We start from the raw sequence: 16,379 nt of genomic DNA, 5'->3' as shown, positions 1-16,379 counted from the left end.
GTACACATATGAAAGTAATCAGGAAAGCTAAAAGAAAGTCTAAGGGGTGACTGGCTAACCATGGAAAATAAAAGAATACTCTGAGCATATGTGAAAGCAGGCAATAGGCTAGAAAGTGGAGTCATTGGATTGTTAAGGGATGAATAACACAGAATTAAGGTGTTCAGGTATCTCACAAAAGAGCCAAATTAATTTTGTAGCATTCTATGTCTTAGAAATGTTTGGGAGATACCTCCATTGCATCTAATATCTTCTGAAAGTAAAATAAAGTTGGTACCTGAGATGTAGTGAAGCTAAACTGCAGAAAATTCAAGAAGGTTAAAATTGTATTTTTCACAGAGTGATATATAACACTTGAATTTCATTGCCACAAGATGTTATGGAGACTAAAATTATGTTAATATGGTTGAAAAAGCTGAAATGTGGTTATTAGTGTATATATAATATAAATAGCTATAGCAACGGAAGTGCTATTAAAGCTTCTATATCTTTGAACTTCTTGGATAAGTTAGCCAGCTAGTGCTGCCTTCTGTCACTCTCTCTCCAACCTTTGCTTTGCACTCAAGGATTTCTTGTTGTTTTCTCTCAGTTCCTGTATTTTGTTGAGGCTGTTACAACAGCTGCAGACATGTAAAAGGATATTAATAGGCTTTATGATCTTTCATGGTACTTTAAAAATCCTGTCTTTTAGTGAAATATTCAGGAGTCTTGCTCTCCACTCTGCAGGACTGCTTGTCTTCCATTTCATGTTGTAATGATTCCTAAGTAATTTTTACCAAACAATCAAGCAAACAAACAAAGGTTTTATATATAAAGGAAATGCTGGTGGTTTTTTGGCTTGCGTTAGCTTACAGATAGAGTACACATTTTATCAGTGTTTTGTGTTTGCTTTTTGGTTTTTTCCTCCGCCCCCCCCAATTGTGTGTGTATATATTTATATATTTTTACAGATGGAGATAGTGTATATGTGTATACACACATGCACACAAGTATTTTAAAATATAACTTTGCTTTGTTAATGCTGTTGCAGTTATACAAGTAATTTAATGTAAATGGTCAATTTTCTGAAGAAAGATTCAGTATTGGAGGCAGTATGCCAAGCAGCCAGTCCTAAACTGCACTTTTTGCTAACTGTTCATGCAGGAAATTTATACAGGTCACAAAAGGACATCTTGATAAGATTTTTATATTACACCGTTGCCAGTTAATTCCAGATTTGAAATGTGTAAGTGAGACTATGATATTTAGACCTGGTTCTGGGCTTTTGTATTGGTGGAAATTTTTACATCATTTTTTCTCTTTATGTCTCTTGCTCTATTTTGCAGTTTATCTAGGTTACCGTATTCATTGGAGACATTAGAAAAAATGGAACGGTTTGTTCTGTTAATCAAGATCCTTGTAGTTGTTTAGTACCCTTATTTATGTGACACCAGAATGCCCGAGGAAAGAGATTATTCATCAAGTACATTTTTCAATTGTTCGCTATACCTGTGGGTCTGAAAAAAACATGCCTCCTGTCGAACTCAGTCATCTTTCAGTTTTGAATTGTTCCCCTGCACATACTCTGATATAATTCTATTGTTAATAGAATAACTCCAGTAGAGATAGTGTCTAAAATTATTCTTGATTATGGAAGTTGCAATATTTTAGACCAAGTACTTTGTTCATATTAAGATAACACTTGCACAAATTGTAAAAGTTCAAGTGGCTAAGAGCGTCCTGGTCCATCAGGATGAAATATTTGCCCTGCTGAAGAGGTTTACTCCATTTGTTGCCTGAGTTTTCTCTGAGCAATTGCAGGAGGCTTATTCCAGAGTGGTTTATAGAGTGCCTCTAAAGGCCACTCACTGCAAATGAGCAGCTGCATAACAAAAGTCACCCGGAGTACAAAACTGAACAGATAACTTAAAAGATCTCTTGTTGGGAAGCATGTTACCAGTGGGAAATACTTGAGAACACCTGGTTTGAATATATAGTTCATTTGACCCTTGCTACATTCAATTTTTCTAGTTTGAAAATGCTAAGGTATTCAGCATTAAGTCTCAGCCTTCATGTTAAGTGCTGTGGTAGAGAGATCATTCAGATTGTATTGGTGTCCTGCTTTTTCACCAAAACTTCACCAAACCCAGGAAAACGATTGTGGATTTTAGCCCTACTGTCTACATTGGATTCAGTATTGAAATGTAGCCTGAGTCTACAGGCTGAATTCAATGGGTTAATTTCTAAGTATTGAATTTGGGTTAATTTCTGAGTATTGATTTACACTTCTACAGAGAAAAGGAACTCATGTCAAAAATGTACTACTTATTGTAATAAGAGGGTATATTCTAGAACAGAAGATGTATCTGATGGATGTTTGCCTGAGCATGTACAAACGTATTTTTTCTCTCTGCCAAGTCTGATATATGTACACATATATATATATATAGAGAGAGAGAGAGAGAGAAGGAGAGAGAGAGATGTTAAGTCAATTGGGTCCTTTTTTTGACATTTCTGACAGACTGTACTTCTCCTCCTCTTTTGTACTTTTAAGAAGGTGCAAATAAACTTCCGTTTTGTAGCCACAATTCTGTGCCTGTTTTTCAGCTGTTCCTCTACTTCTCTCCTCCTCCATGTGGTAATTCTTTGCAGGTGCGTCACTTCAGGGGAGATTATATTAGAATAAAAGCATATCTATTTGGAAAATTATTTCCTGGAAATTGAAATTAACATATTTTTAATGTTGCAAGTTAATCATGAAGAAAATCAGAATCAGATAATTAGGACTCCCAAAATTACAGTAATTTTCCTTTTCAGGGCATGATCTGATTCTGTCCACCTGGTTGAATCTTTGGCGGTTATTTGCTTCCAGAGATTTAATTCCCATCGTTGAAAGTTACAACAGTACTTTTATAACTGGGGTAGGTGGTTCTATCATCTACTAAAAATGTTACATTCCAAAAACCATAACTCAGTTGAGTTTCTGTTATGGCTACATGCCTACCAATTTTCATAGCAGTAAAAACAACAAGTGTTTTTTTTGACATCTGCTAGCACTTCAACAGCAACTAGGGTGTTGTTTTTTTCCTACCTGTTGTGGTGGCTATTATTGTTTATTATACTAGCAGTGATACTTTGGAAACCCAGTCAAGCCCTGTCGTTCCAGACACCCTATGGACTAATAGTAAAGATAAAAAAACAGATTCTCACTACCTTTGGCAGTTTGCAATCTAGTTTTTAGGCTCAATGTAATGAGTAGATAAAACAGACAAACAGATTTGGGAAGGTACAGTTATATATCAGGTCCATAAATTAAAAACAGAAGTCTCAGTTCACTAGATTTCTAACTACCATATTTACTTGCTAAATGCCATTTTGACTCTTTTGCTTCCCCAAGTTTACCCTTAAAATAGAGAGGATCTGTGATGCACATCTGTTCTGAAATTCTTATCTATTAGCATACAAGAGGTGCTGCTGCATGTTGTGGCATTTATATCTTTAGAGGATTTTCTGTTATTTTGATATGAGTGATGAGAAAGCTTAATGGATTTTTGCAGTGGTATGAGACTGGGTATTCTTGCATTAAATAAAAAGTTAAAACAGTCAGGAAATGCTATATGTCTTTCAGTATTAGTTAAATATAATTCAAGAGGCTAACTTACCCTTTTCATGTCTTGTATGGACATTACAGATGCCTAAGTTAATACTTCATATTATAGAATTAAAATGTCTACTATAAATAGTTGTGTATGCCTGGGAAGATGTAAAGGAAGGGAAAATTGGGATATAATTTTTAAATTTTTATCCATCTTCTATACTTGCTAAGAGGTATTTGGCTTGCATTCAATAGTGCTCACCTGTTTGTCTGTATAATGCAGGAAATAGCATGTTCTAACTTTGAAAAACACAAGTCAAAAGCTGAAATAGAAGGATGATATTTATAATGTGGATAAAGCTATGGTATATCTGGAAAGAATGAGTAAACACCTTCAGTTGGATTCTTTCTTACACTAAAAATCCAATGTTTTGACTATTTTGTAGATCTTAACAGCAGCATACTCTGATGCTGGACTGCTGTAGGAAGAGGTAGATTCAGACGGACTCTGTTCAAGTTCACTTAGTAATCTGTACAAAAGTTGAAGATGTTGGGGGCAGGAATCAGTCTTTTTGGGGTAGTCGTTTGCTGCAGAGATGTCTACGTTGTGGGAGCTGCGATTCCACATTTTCACCTCTAACTGCTTAGCCTGTTTCAGCAAAGGCAATATATCCATTTAATGAGCTGTTGAGAATCTAGATAATACATACTATTCCATTCATTATTTTTATAACTATAATGTATTGTATTTGGTTGGATTATTCAGTACCCAAAAATTAGTCCTGGTTTTAATTATTTCTCAGTTTGCTAGTTAGCCATCCCAAAACTGTGCAGTAAAAGGTGTAGGGTTAATGTGCATCAGTGTGCAAGAGGAGTGCAGTATTTTAAATTGGTGCTTAAAGTGTTTGTATCTGTCATATTTAATGTGGAACTGTGCTTGGAAAATTTCTCATTTAACTGTTCCTCCTCTCTCAAAAGCAACAACAACAAAGAATGCAGCTCATTTATTTGTTAACAAATTGACACGTGTTGGGTTTTGGACTCTACATTTTTCAGATTGTGTCAAAGTGCTTTGTGAAAAACTAAAATAAATGAATGGGAAGGAATGGCACAAAACCCTGCTATAATTCTGTCTTGCTTCTTTCCTTTTGTCTGGTGGATACTACCAATGTGTTTTTCATTGCCATTTAATTATGTGCCTTATGTGAGTCTGTACTGACTTTAGAATGTATTTCTTCTAAATAGAAGGTGACTAGTTTTTTCTGGTTATGTTGGTTCGTTCTTGATTTTCCAGTAGAAATCAGTTACATACTTCATGCTGTCTTTTCAGTGGTCTTCATTCTGCTAAAATAACAAACATATTGAATCCTGAACAATAACCGTGTTTTACATAAAGGAAGGAAGTCCTCTGATCAGTCAGCTGTCTGACTTGAGGAAAATGGCTTGGGAGATCTGAGTTTGTAAGGGGATTCTCCACAAGGTTGTGCAGTGACTAACACCAATGCTTTAAAATATGTTAATTTTACTGGTGAACTCTACAGTTACCTAGACCTCTATTATTCTCTCTCAAAGATCTGCAGGCCCATGCAGAATCCCATTCTAGAATCTGGCGCCCAGAATGTAAAGTTGATTTTTTAATTAAAAAAACAACAAAACAAACTAAACCACTTTTCCCTTAAAAAAGGTCACTGAATTGGTTTAAGCAGTATTTTATATATATATATATATATATATATATGGGTGAGGGAGGAGGAACTGTAAGTTTTGATGAAATTTTACTTTTCTGTACAGAAAATTCTTAAGATGAAAAAATTTTTATCAACTTTTTAGAAAAAAGTTTCACAATGCCTAAAATGAAAAACACGCTGAGGGCAAATGGAAGGCTTTATATCTAGAAACGCCAAAAGATGATTTATCTTGTGAAATCCCCTTCAAAATATAGATTTTTCTGACCAGCTGTGTATGGAGTTGGCTCATGATTCTATTATTAATAAATATAAGCAATAATCAGTCATAGTATGAAACACAGGCTAGAGGCATTCCATTGATACCTCACACTGTCAAAGTGCTTTTTATTCCCATGCCCCACATGAAAATCAGTCCTCAAAATCCTCCTGGAAACAAAATCAAGATTATATTACTTTTATAATGAGTAATCAAATATGTTCTTGGTCCAGCAGGGGGATTGGACTAGATGATCTTTCGAGGTCCCTTCCAATCCCTAACATTCTGTGATTGTGTGATTCTGTGATGTAGAAAATGAAGTACAATTTTATGTCTGCTAATGGAATGCTGTGCACAGATTGGTGGGCCAGCACTGACCTATGCCAGTATAGCATGTATAGCATGTGCTGAAATGCAGAGTGATGGCAGATCTCCAACTCAGCCTAGAACTACTTGTTGGCACAGAACTTCTGATAAGCTAATAAATACATATTGCTTCCAAAGACAACCGGCTTCATGTGAGCTAGCTCAACTGTTTCACATGGGTATTTCAGTTTCAGGATTGTCTTCCTAAGATTTGGACCTCCACTAAACAACTTGTCTAAATGTCAAAATGACAGAAGCAGAATTGAAAATGGCTACCCCTGGCTGTTAACACAGCCATGGCATAGCCCATTTTTCCTGGTTTTATTGTGCTATGAAAAAAGTTTAGAATGATGTCATTTTCTAGAACTGCAAAAAAGGGGAGAAAATAACCATCTTTTGTGTAGTTAGAGACTCTTACAATATTTGGTTCTGCTCCTAATTGTAGAGCAATATGTAGGTAAGGTTTTTAATAATCTTGGTTCCCAAATTCTAGTACTTATGCTCTGTTTTCCTCTACCTGATATTAACTATATGAATTGGAAAGTGATAAAAATCTCTTCCATAATACAAAGGAGATTTTGGATGGATTAGAAAGTACAACCTCATTGTGAACATAATTGCACTTCTTGTGGATAATTGCAACTGTAAGTCAAGCAAGACAACTTCTAACATCGGGTCAGATTTTTAATTTAATGATCTAAATTATTAATGAGAACAGTTCCATAAGTTTTCTGCATAAAAATTGACTTCATAACAGAGAGGTGAACTGGTTTTGTCTTCTGGCCTTTATGATTACCAGTGGTAATCAGAAACCATTTTCCCATAAATGTGTGCTTTTTTTATGCCTCCTGACACACATATCAAAGGTAGGTGGTGAATTGCTTACAGGTGTTATGAAGCAAAAATTATTTTTATAGGTTCTAGTTAAAAGAAAATTAGAATATGCATGTAGTATTAAGAAACATGAAGGGTTAAATGGCAAGTGTACACAGGAATAGTATATAGCTTTGTGGAAAGTCCAATACAGGCTACCTTTCACAGTGTGGCTGCAGTCAGACAAAATAGTGTGATGCATAAAGAAGACAAGCAGATCAGTAGAAGAAAGCACAATGCTGTTGTATAAATCAGTAGTTTCCATGTCCGATAGGCAGTTGTGTTTAACACAATATATCTCAAGAATGATACAGTGGTATTATAAGGAGAATTGAGGCAAGTGGTGAGAGTGATTAGAACTATAAAGATTTTTATAAGAGGAGGCTGAAAGGTTGAGATTTTTTATGCAGAAGATAAGATTGGAAACTTCTATAACCTGCCACCTAGAGCAAGATTTAAGAGCATATCCAGTACCATCAAATAGAATAAATCCAAAACAGATAAACAAGATTTTTGGTTTTTTACCTGAAGCACAAAGGAGTGACATAATTCAAGGTCATGAAGACTGAAATATAAGATGATTCAGAAAGACATTTACCACTTTTCTCAATCAGAATTAAATATTTATTTATTTATTTATTAGAAAGAGACAAATTATTTTACAAATAAGTGCCTGAGGCAAACATACTTTTAATATAATGGTTTATTGCATCATGTTGTGATGTATCTTGGCTGGCCAGCATTAGAAATATTGAGTGAGAGTCAGGATATTGCACAAAATGGACAATTATTTTTATTCAGGATGACAGTTTCTCTTCCTATTGCAATATGTGAATTAATTTCTTATCATATCTCTCCGTTCCATTTGTCAAAAAACCGAAGAATGAATGGCTGTTTTGATTTCGTGTTCTGCCTCCAGAAAGTAACTGTCATAGTCCTCTTTCAGAGATTCAAAGGGGCAAATATTTTGAAGTATTTTTCGCTTATATTTCATGCTTATAATCTATGAAAAGGTCTGGGACTATGGCAAATATCTTATCCTATGCTTCTTTTCTGGCATTTCACTACTTGGTAAATGAGAGATGGTGTATTTTCCAATTTCAGTGATGCTCAGCTGGAAACACTTACAGGATGTGTTTTATTCTAAACACACTCATCCCTTGAAAATTGTTTCCTTCCAATTGTCTCAATTTCTCTATTGACTCAACTATTGAGAATATTACCATAATAAATCAAAGAATATTCATAAGAAGTTTGCTTTAAAATAACTCTTTTTTTTTCAAAAAAATTATTTTTACTAAGATTGTCTTCTCCTACTAGTCCAATTCATAGAAAAAAACAGGTTCCAAGCCCAAAATGTAACTGTTCTTGAGTGGGGAACATGAATGCTTCCATGTTGCAGCTGGCACCTCTTGCTTCTTGTCCTTTCCATGACTTTGCTCCCCAGTGCCACTGGGTTCCCTGGGTGCTGCCAGAGAGCTGCTCCTGCTGATGGGACATTCTCTTTGTCCCCAGTGCCTGACCCACAGATGCCTCCAGTGTGGATTTCCCCCAGGCCCTGATGTTCGCAAGTATGTGTGTGTGTGTATTAACAAGTACCGCTAGTGTTTTGCTCATCATCATCCCTGAGAGACAGCCCTAGCAAACCACCACGCCTCAGCTGGATCTGATTCCACTGCTCACAGCCGACGGTGTGGTGCCTGGCAGACTGGCCAGCAGTCCTTGTAGCCCTCCTCACCCCGTTTGCTCTAAGGACACTGCGGGAGACCATGTCAACATACTTTGTTAAAGTAAACAGCATCCACTGCTCTTCCTTCATTCACCATCAGTCCTGTATTCATGGCAAACTCTCAGGTGGCACGGTCCAACCTTACCAAATCCATGTTCTCTATTCCAAGCCATTTCTTGTTTTTCATATCCTAGGTGTTTTGTGGAGGATTTGGTCTGTGACCTTCCCAGGAACTGAGGATGATTAGCCTGTATTTACCTGGGTCTTCATTTTTGCTCTTCTTGGAGTAGGCTGCGATGTTTATCTTTTTCCAAAAGTCTTAGCACCTTTAGAGGTCCACACAAGGTATTCTGTGTCACCATGAAGCGCTGTCTCACCTGGCTTCTTCCTCTTGTTTAAGTCCAAACCCTAAAACACACAATCTCCCACAATGTGTCTACTTGGTGATAACTTTTCATGGCAAAATTCACATATTTTTTAATATGAGAAATAATGAGATTATTATTTACACTCCAGCTGTTGTAGAGCACAGAATTTGAGATGGTTTACTCAATGGCCACACTGTCAGAAGTTCAACTTATTTTTCTAAATATTTTTTCCCCTGTTTGTCCCCCAGCTGTCTCTTCTGCATTTAAAGTTCTAGGAAATCAGAAAAAAAACTGTGCTAAGTGAAGAACAATTAATTTGAGGTTACTTGAAATATCCTATACATGTACTTGTTACAGTGCAACATGGACATGCTGTTTAGAGTGGTTTCAATGTACAGAAGGGAAGGTAGTAAGGGACAAATAACAAGGGATCATAAAATATACTATGTCTTTTAGCACTATGATAAACAGGCTATTCAGTTTTGCTGCAGCACAAATACTTGTGGTAGTCAATTTACCAGACACTGTTGTGCTGTAAGGAAGAAAAGAGGCTGAAGTATATTCAGGCTGGCAAGGCCACAAGTAAGAGAAGATGGTAATAGCCTACACTGACCTAGAAGGCATTAGGATCTAAAATGGAGGCCAAGTAGTGTGATTCACAAATGTCTAACAAAGAAGAATAAAATTAAATTAAGGGAGTGCCTATCAGGAAAGTATCTGATTGGTGAGATGTTAATAAGTAGTGGACACACTCCCAAGCAAATGTGGGGGACAACCCATGACAGGGGATTATGAAAACTTCATTGGCTGACACATTAGAAAATCTTATCAATCCTATATAAACAGAGAAATTAAGGGAATGCTTTTATGAAAATCCACATCTCTAGCATCTACAATCGTCTATTACATACTTGGAAGGCATCCAATTGAAATCCCTTTGGGAAAATTGCTACTGGTTTCAGTGAAGGTGGATAAAAACCTTAGTGCTAATACAGGCTGTGTTTGTCATAGTCATTTGTCTAGGAGCAAAGGTGGCAATGCACAAGGAATTGTGAGGACCAATGGGAAGGTAAAGATTCAGTATTCCTTTAGCTGTGTAAGGGGAGCTATAGAGATAATGTGTTAGCTGAATATTTGTTTTCCCTTATAGGAAGAGTTACTTAGTTATACTGGGGAGGATTATGGTATTCCATCCAGGAGAACATTGTAGGTTTAGTAGCCCACAAGAGTTCAATTTTATCTTCTTTATTTCTCTGTTTCTTTTTCTGGTTGTTTTTTTTTTTTTTTTTGTTGTTGTCTCACTTAGGTATCTCACTTATGGGAGCCTCAAGTGTACATGGAGCCCATCTTGTTCTCACACAGATTGTTGCCCTTCTGATGAAGAGGTTTCGCCATGCTGGGCGAGACTGGAAAGGAAGCCTTTCAAATGTGCTGCTGCCTGTCCTCTTTGTTGCCCTGGCAATGGCCTTGTTTAGTGTGAAGCCACTGGCTATTGATTATCCTTCTCTCAAGCTGACACCAAGACTTTATGACAATGCAGAATCCTTCTTTAGGTAAAAGGCTTATCCATCATCATCAACATCTAGTGTTCTGGGACCTTTACCCTTAAGTTCTTGTGTTTTAAAGACTATTTGCATTCTAGGAAAAATAATAGGTTACTTTTTACAATAGCTGTTTATTTTTCAGATGTTTAGTACATTTTTATAGATTATTAGGAGGAAGAGATAAAATAAGAAAAACATTGTGCAAAGGATTTTCTGGAAGAAAGGTGAAAGACTTTGAAGCAGTTTGAACAGAGTAATTATTTTCAGTACCAGTCATGGCCATTTATATGTAAATGTCCAAGCCCTTGCATGCTTCATTTTAACTAATTTCTTAAGTCTGTAGCCATTTTCTCAAAATCATTCTCAGGTTTGAAAATGTCAAGCAGTATTAACCAAGGCTGGTGCCCTTCTTAGTCACCCTCTAGTTTTTATATATTCAACTTCGGAACCAACTAGATTTATTTATTTGTTTTTAATGTATGGTATCTATAGCTCGGCTCTGAACTATTCTGTATCAAGTGCACATCACATACAGATTACTTTCTCTACTGGACAAATATCCAGATATCTTCACAAACATAACATGGTACTGTTTAAATTTAAAAATGAAACATAAAAGCACTTAAACCATGCTGTTAGGGATGCATGTTTATAAAGAGAAAGATGGCCATGGGGAGATGCTGAGATTTGTTTAGCCATAATTGTGTTGCATTTTCTTTACATCTTCACATACAGTTTTTGAAATGATATCATTCTGCTGTCTTGATATGTGTTCTATGCCTGAATTTTTTAGTTCTTTAATATTTTTGGATGTTGAACCTAAAATGTGATAGAATTAGACATATTAATATGTTTATGTCTCTTTTTCTTTTTTTTTGTCTTCCCACCCTGCTTTTTTTTCTGACCCGTCCTGTGGCCCACTTTGAACAGCACTGAAGATGATAACCTAGGAAACCTTTCTCAGATTCTACTGAGATATTTCTCTGACTGGGACCGCACATGCATGCATTCAAAGCAAGGGTAACTGTGAATAATGTAACTACTTCTTGAATTGTAGATATTGTAATTTCAATATTTTTTGTGTGTAATGTGGACTATCTTAAGCTTTTTTTGGCAACATAATGTTAAAGACAAATCTGTTCTGATGAAACAGTTGTTGATCCAGGTAAAGTACTTAAGCAAGCCTCATTGTTAAAGGTCTGATCCAAATCTTTCAAAAGTCAGTGACAGCTTTCTAACTAATTGCTGGAGGATTTTGATCAAGTCTGTTTTCCATATGAACAGAAGTTAGATAATAATCACAGTATTTGTTAGGAAGCATTCCAGATTTCCAAAATTAGGAATGCAGAGTAGTGACCATGCTTTACTTATAGCTCCAAACACAAGGCATGCAGCTCATTTGCTGCTTTATTTCTATAAATATTTTTAGTGAATCTACTTTGATATGAATAAGTAAAATTGATATGGCTTTAGTACAGCTGCCACTGTGATAAAATACTGAGAAGGTGTTTCAGATGCCAGATCTGGTCATTGCTCTGTGGATTTTTTCTGTTAAGTAATATATTCCTTTCATTTAATGGTTGCTCCTATTGTTATGTTTATTCCCATTAGGAAAAATAATTCATGTTGGCAGATGGAATCTACATCAGCTGAGGATTTATGTGGATGTGTGGCTGAAGAAGAGGTATGTCATTTTATATTATGTATGTAAAAATTATGTGTGTGTGTGTATTACATTTAATACATTCAGTCTTCTTTTTGAAGGGCTAGAGAAAAGTATGAGGAAATAAAACCTCAGAGCATTGAACTGTTGTAATTGGAGAGTGCTTTTGTTTCATCTGATGTTTGGGCTATGTGTCCGGAAGTCTTCAGGGAAAGAGTTTGCAGCATTTTGATGTGTATATATATGTGTGTGTTTATGTAAGCACTAGAAATGGCTATAGATTAATCTGAAATAACAGGAATCACAGAGAGCTGAACTATTCTCAGAAGATGCAGTTTTGCTTCAAATATATAATAGGACTTGGCTTACAAAAAACCTCAGTGAAACAAGGTTAAAACATAACACTTCTGTAACACCTGGAAGGCTACCTACTTTCAAAAGAGAAGGGCAGGTGATTCTAGCTAATAGAAGCTACCAGGAAATCTACATGTGAATGAGATTTAATTGTTAGAGTTTTGTTTTGTTTTGGATTGTGTATTTGAAAATAAAACAGCCCTCAAGTAAAGAAAGGATTTGACAAAGATAATGAGTTTCTGACCTTTTTGAGTAGTGAGATTTCCTGCTGACTTGCTCTGAGGTTGAATAACAAAGAAGAACGTGAAACTCTGTTTGAAGTGACAAATATATTTCCCTGGGTGGGACCTTTCTATCAAATAAGTTCTCGCCTTCATAAAGATATAAATGTTTAGAGTAAGAGCTGCATCTGAAATACAGCAATACAGTTTTGGGAGAAGTGAAAGGAGAAGACTAAATTTTTACTTTGCTGGGCAAGGAACAAATTTTCCTCTAATAGTAGTGAATAGTATACTTAAAATATAAGAAGCTTAAATACAATGGAAATGGGAACTCACACAGGGAGAGGGCCGTTAACCATGAAAGCTCAAAGGAGAAAAGGCACTTGACAGTGGTGGCAAAATGTGTATTGGTGAGAGTATCTGAGAGGAAAATTTAATTCATGTAGGGTTGAGATGTCAAATAAGCATTAAATTTTTGCAGTTGATATATGTAATGTACTTTATAAGGCTTGTGAGATATCTGATCATAATATCGGTCTCCTTTTCTTTGGTTCTGAGAATATCCCGCTGAATCATTAGAAAACATCTTGTATTCTTCTCTGTGGTTCATCAATTAAATTTTTAGAAACATATTGCATTAATGAGATTTTTTTTTAATCTTGTATTCATCTGGTGTCTTTTTTGTGTTTCTTCTCAGGCACAACAAGTGAATAGTAGTCTTGACTTTTTCATTGTTCATAGAATCATAGAATGTCCTGAGTTGGAAAGGACCCACAAGGATCATTGGAGTCCATCTCCTGTCCCTGCATATGAAAACCCCACAGTTCACATCATGTGTCTGAGGGCATTGTCCAGTCTCTTCTTGAACATTGTCAGGCTTGGGGCCATGACACCTCCCTGGGGAGCCTGTTCCAGTGCTCCACCACCCTCTGGGGGAAGAACCTTTTCCTAATGTCCAGCCTAAACCTCCCCTGGCACATCTTCCTGCCATTCCCTTAGGTTCTGTCACTGGTCACCAGAGAGTAGAGCTCAGCACCTTCCCCTCCTGCTCCTCTCGTGAGGAAGCTATAGCTGCCCTGAGATCTCCCCTCAGTCTCCTCTTCTCTAGGCTGAACAAGCCTAGTGACTTTAGATGCTCCTCATATGGCCTCAACTTCCAGTAGCTTAATATCTTTTTTATCCTGTGTTGCCCAGAACTGCTCACAGTGCTCCAGGTGAGGCCGCACCAGTGCAGAGCAGAGTGGGACAATCACCTCTCTTGCCTGGCTGGCAATGCTCTGCTTGATGCACCCAGGACACAGTTGGCCCTCTTGGCTCATGTTCAACATGTCATTGACCAGAACCCCAGATCTCTCTCCGGAGAGCTGCTTTCCAGCATCTCATGCCCCAGTCTGTATGTACAGCCAGGGTTGCTGTGTCCCTGCCCAGGTGCAAAATCCAGTGGTTGTCCTTGTTGAACTTCATGCGGTTGGTGACTGCCCAGTTCTCCAATTTGCGCAGATCTCTCTGCCCTTGAGAGTGTCAACAGCTCCCCCCAGTTTCGTGACATCAGCACACTTACTAAGCAATCCCTCAAGTCTTGAGTCTCAGTCATTTATGAAGACATTGAAGAACACTGGCCCAGAGATGATTCCCTGTGGAACCCCACTAGTGACTGGTCGCCAGCCCAACATAATCCCATTTACTAGAATTCTTTGAGCCTGGCCTGCCAACCAATTGCTCACCCACTGCACTTTGTGTTTACCCAGCTGTATGCTGGACATCTTGTCCAGGGGGAAACTGTGAGAGACAGTATCAAAGGCTTTAATGAAATCCAAAAAGTTCACATCGACAGGCTTCCCTTGGTCAACTAGGTGGGTAACCTTGTCATAGAAAGAAATTAAGTTTGTTAAGCAGGACTTTCCCCTCATGAACCCATACTGTCTGGGACCAATGACTGTGCTGTCTTTCGGGTGTTTTTCAATAACTACCAGAATAACCTACTCCATAATTTTGCGAGACACAAGTGAGACTCAAAAGCCTGTAGTTGCCTTGTTGTAAAGCTTTCTATACTTATATGTGAATTTCTATGTTTTCAAAACAAATCTAAGTGACGGTTTTGTGAGAGAAATCAAAGGCGAATGTAGGTGACAATTACAATTATTTGAAATGTCTTATAAACACAAAACCATATGTAATTTATTGTAAAGTCATCAAAGCTGAGTGAGACAAATCAATTTGAAAAGCAATGCTGAAAAATCTACATAAAAATTCAAAAGTTTGGCTAAATGTAGTGCCACTGATTTTTAAGAATACTTTACTTATTTTATGTATACTGTTTTTCAGATGTGTCCAAGTTTCAATATGTCTGCTCCCTATATGAAGAATAAGAAAGGACATATTTTGTATAATCTTTCAGGGTTCCTTGTGGAAGAATATTTAGTGAGGCCTTCCAACAAAGCAAGGTAACCTTAAAATATCTGATATTTGTTTAACCTTTGTGTATAAAAAACCTCAGTCCTTCTTGATCCAAAGCATAGATCTACATAGATCTACTGAAAATATAAGAGGTAGTTGCCTTTATCTGTTTGTTGTGACCAAGGTGTAGAGTCAGGCTGAAGTAACATGGAACCCCCTCCATGGTCATTTCTCAGAACTTCTTCCAGCAGTTGAGTGATAATTACCTGTAGGCATGCCATGGCTCTTTTTGCTACACAACAAGTTAATTCAGCGTCTCAGAGAAAGAAAATGTATACGCATGTGTATATCAGACAATGTATATTCCATTCCTCAGAGACTCAAACAAATAGAGGTGAATGTGCTCCAATTAATCTTTTATTTGAACTAAAAGGGCTGGTATCTCCCTGGCAAGAGTTCACATTCTGTGACTATATATAATCTGGTATGTTTTGAGGTTTACTTACGTGCCTTTACAGCTCAACCACTGCTTTTGACATAAGTGCAAATGCTAGACCAAGTACAATTTTATTGAGAAGAAGTGTTAGCCCTTTATGCATTAAAAAAGTGTTAAAGTGTACCTGATTTGATAAAAATAGAGGTAAATTTCTTAAATGAAATATTTGAGCTAGAATATGAATAGAGTAGGAAGAAATCAAGCTGTTTAAGACTTTTCTGAAAGTCAGTAATACCTCACTTGCTCATAGACTCTCCTGTTGTTCAGGGATTTCAGCTTTCAAAAGGTAAAAATTAGTATCTGAGGGAATCCCTTTGCCAGAAAAGAGCAAAAATGTTCTCTTGATTCAAGAGTATATTGAGGTTCTCCTTTTTGACAGAGAAGGGAATGTAAGGGTTGAAGTTTTACTTCCAGTTGAGAAATACAGCATTAATTGCCACTCTGTCACTGCAAGAAAAGACTGCTAAGCTTCAGGCAGATAACTTGTTATTACTTTATTTTCTATTACCAGATATGGTGGTTGGTCTTTTGGAGGGAGGAAAACATTTGAGCTTCAAGATAAAAAACTGAGTAACACTAAAGCTAAGCTTCTGGCTAAGGTAAGGGTTGCATGTATGTGTCAGCATTTGTGTGTATGTGTTGCTTCATTATTCACACGGCAGACTTCACAGCATATCAGCGTATCATTACATATTATAAAATACTTGTATTTAGAAACTGGGAGAAAACTATGTCTGTTATAATCCACTTCTCTGTTAATAGTTCTTGAAGTATTCTCCTGTGCTTGGAGAAGCAGTTTTCAATGACTCAAATGATATGGGTTTTTTTTGTGTTTGTTTTTTGGTTTTTT

General features: G+C 36.8%; 1 protein-coding gene across 1 annotated transcript in view; it reads left to right on the top strand.

Moving 5' to 3' along the window:
• ABCA13 (ATP binding cassette subfamily A member 13) overlaps window positions 1-16,379 on the top strand; it is a 196,093-nt gene that overhangs the window by 104,316 nt on the left and 75,398 nt on the right. The window contains exons 42-46 of the mRNA XM_065832060.2: window positions 10,161-10,407; window positions 11,329-11,418; window positions 12,010-12,082; window positions 14,962-15,080; window positions 16,041-16,128. Of these exons, the coding sequence (XP_065688132.1) occupies window positions 10,161-10,407; window positions 11,329-11,418; window positions 12,010-12,082; window positions 14,962-15,080; window positions 16,041-16,128 (617 nt within the window). The remainder of the gene's footprint in view (window positions 1-10,160; window positions 10,408-11,328; window positions 11,419-12,009; window positions 12,083-14,961; window positions 15,081-16,040; window positions 16,129-16,379) is intronic.

Source organism: Patagioenas fasciata, chromosome 2 (assembly GCF_037038585.1).
Source record: "Patagioenas fasciata isolate bPatFas1 chromosome 2, bPatFas1.hap1, whole genome shotgun sequence".
Classification (NCBI taxonomy): Eukaryota; Metazoa; Chordata; class Aves; order Columbiformes; family Columbidae; genus Patagioenas; species Patagioenas fasciata.
Note: the sequence above shows the minus strand (reverse complement) of the source record. Positions and strands in the feature narration are given on the sequence as shown.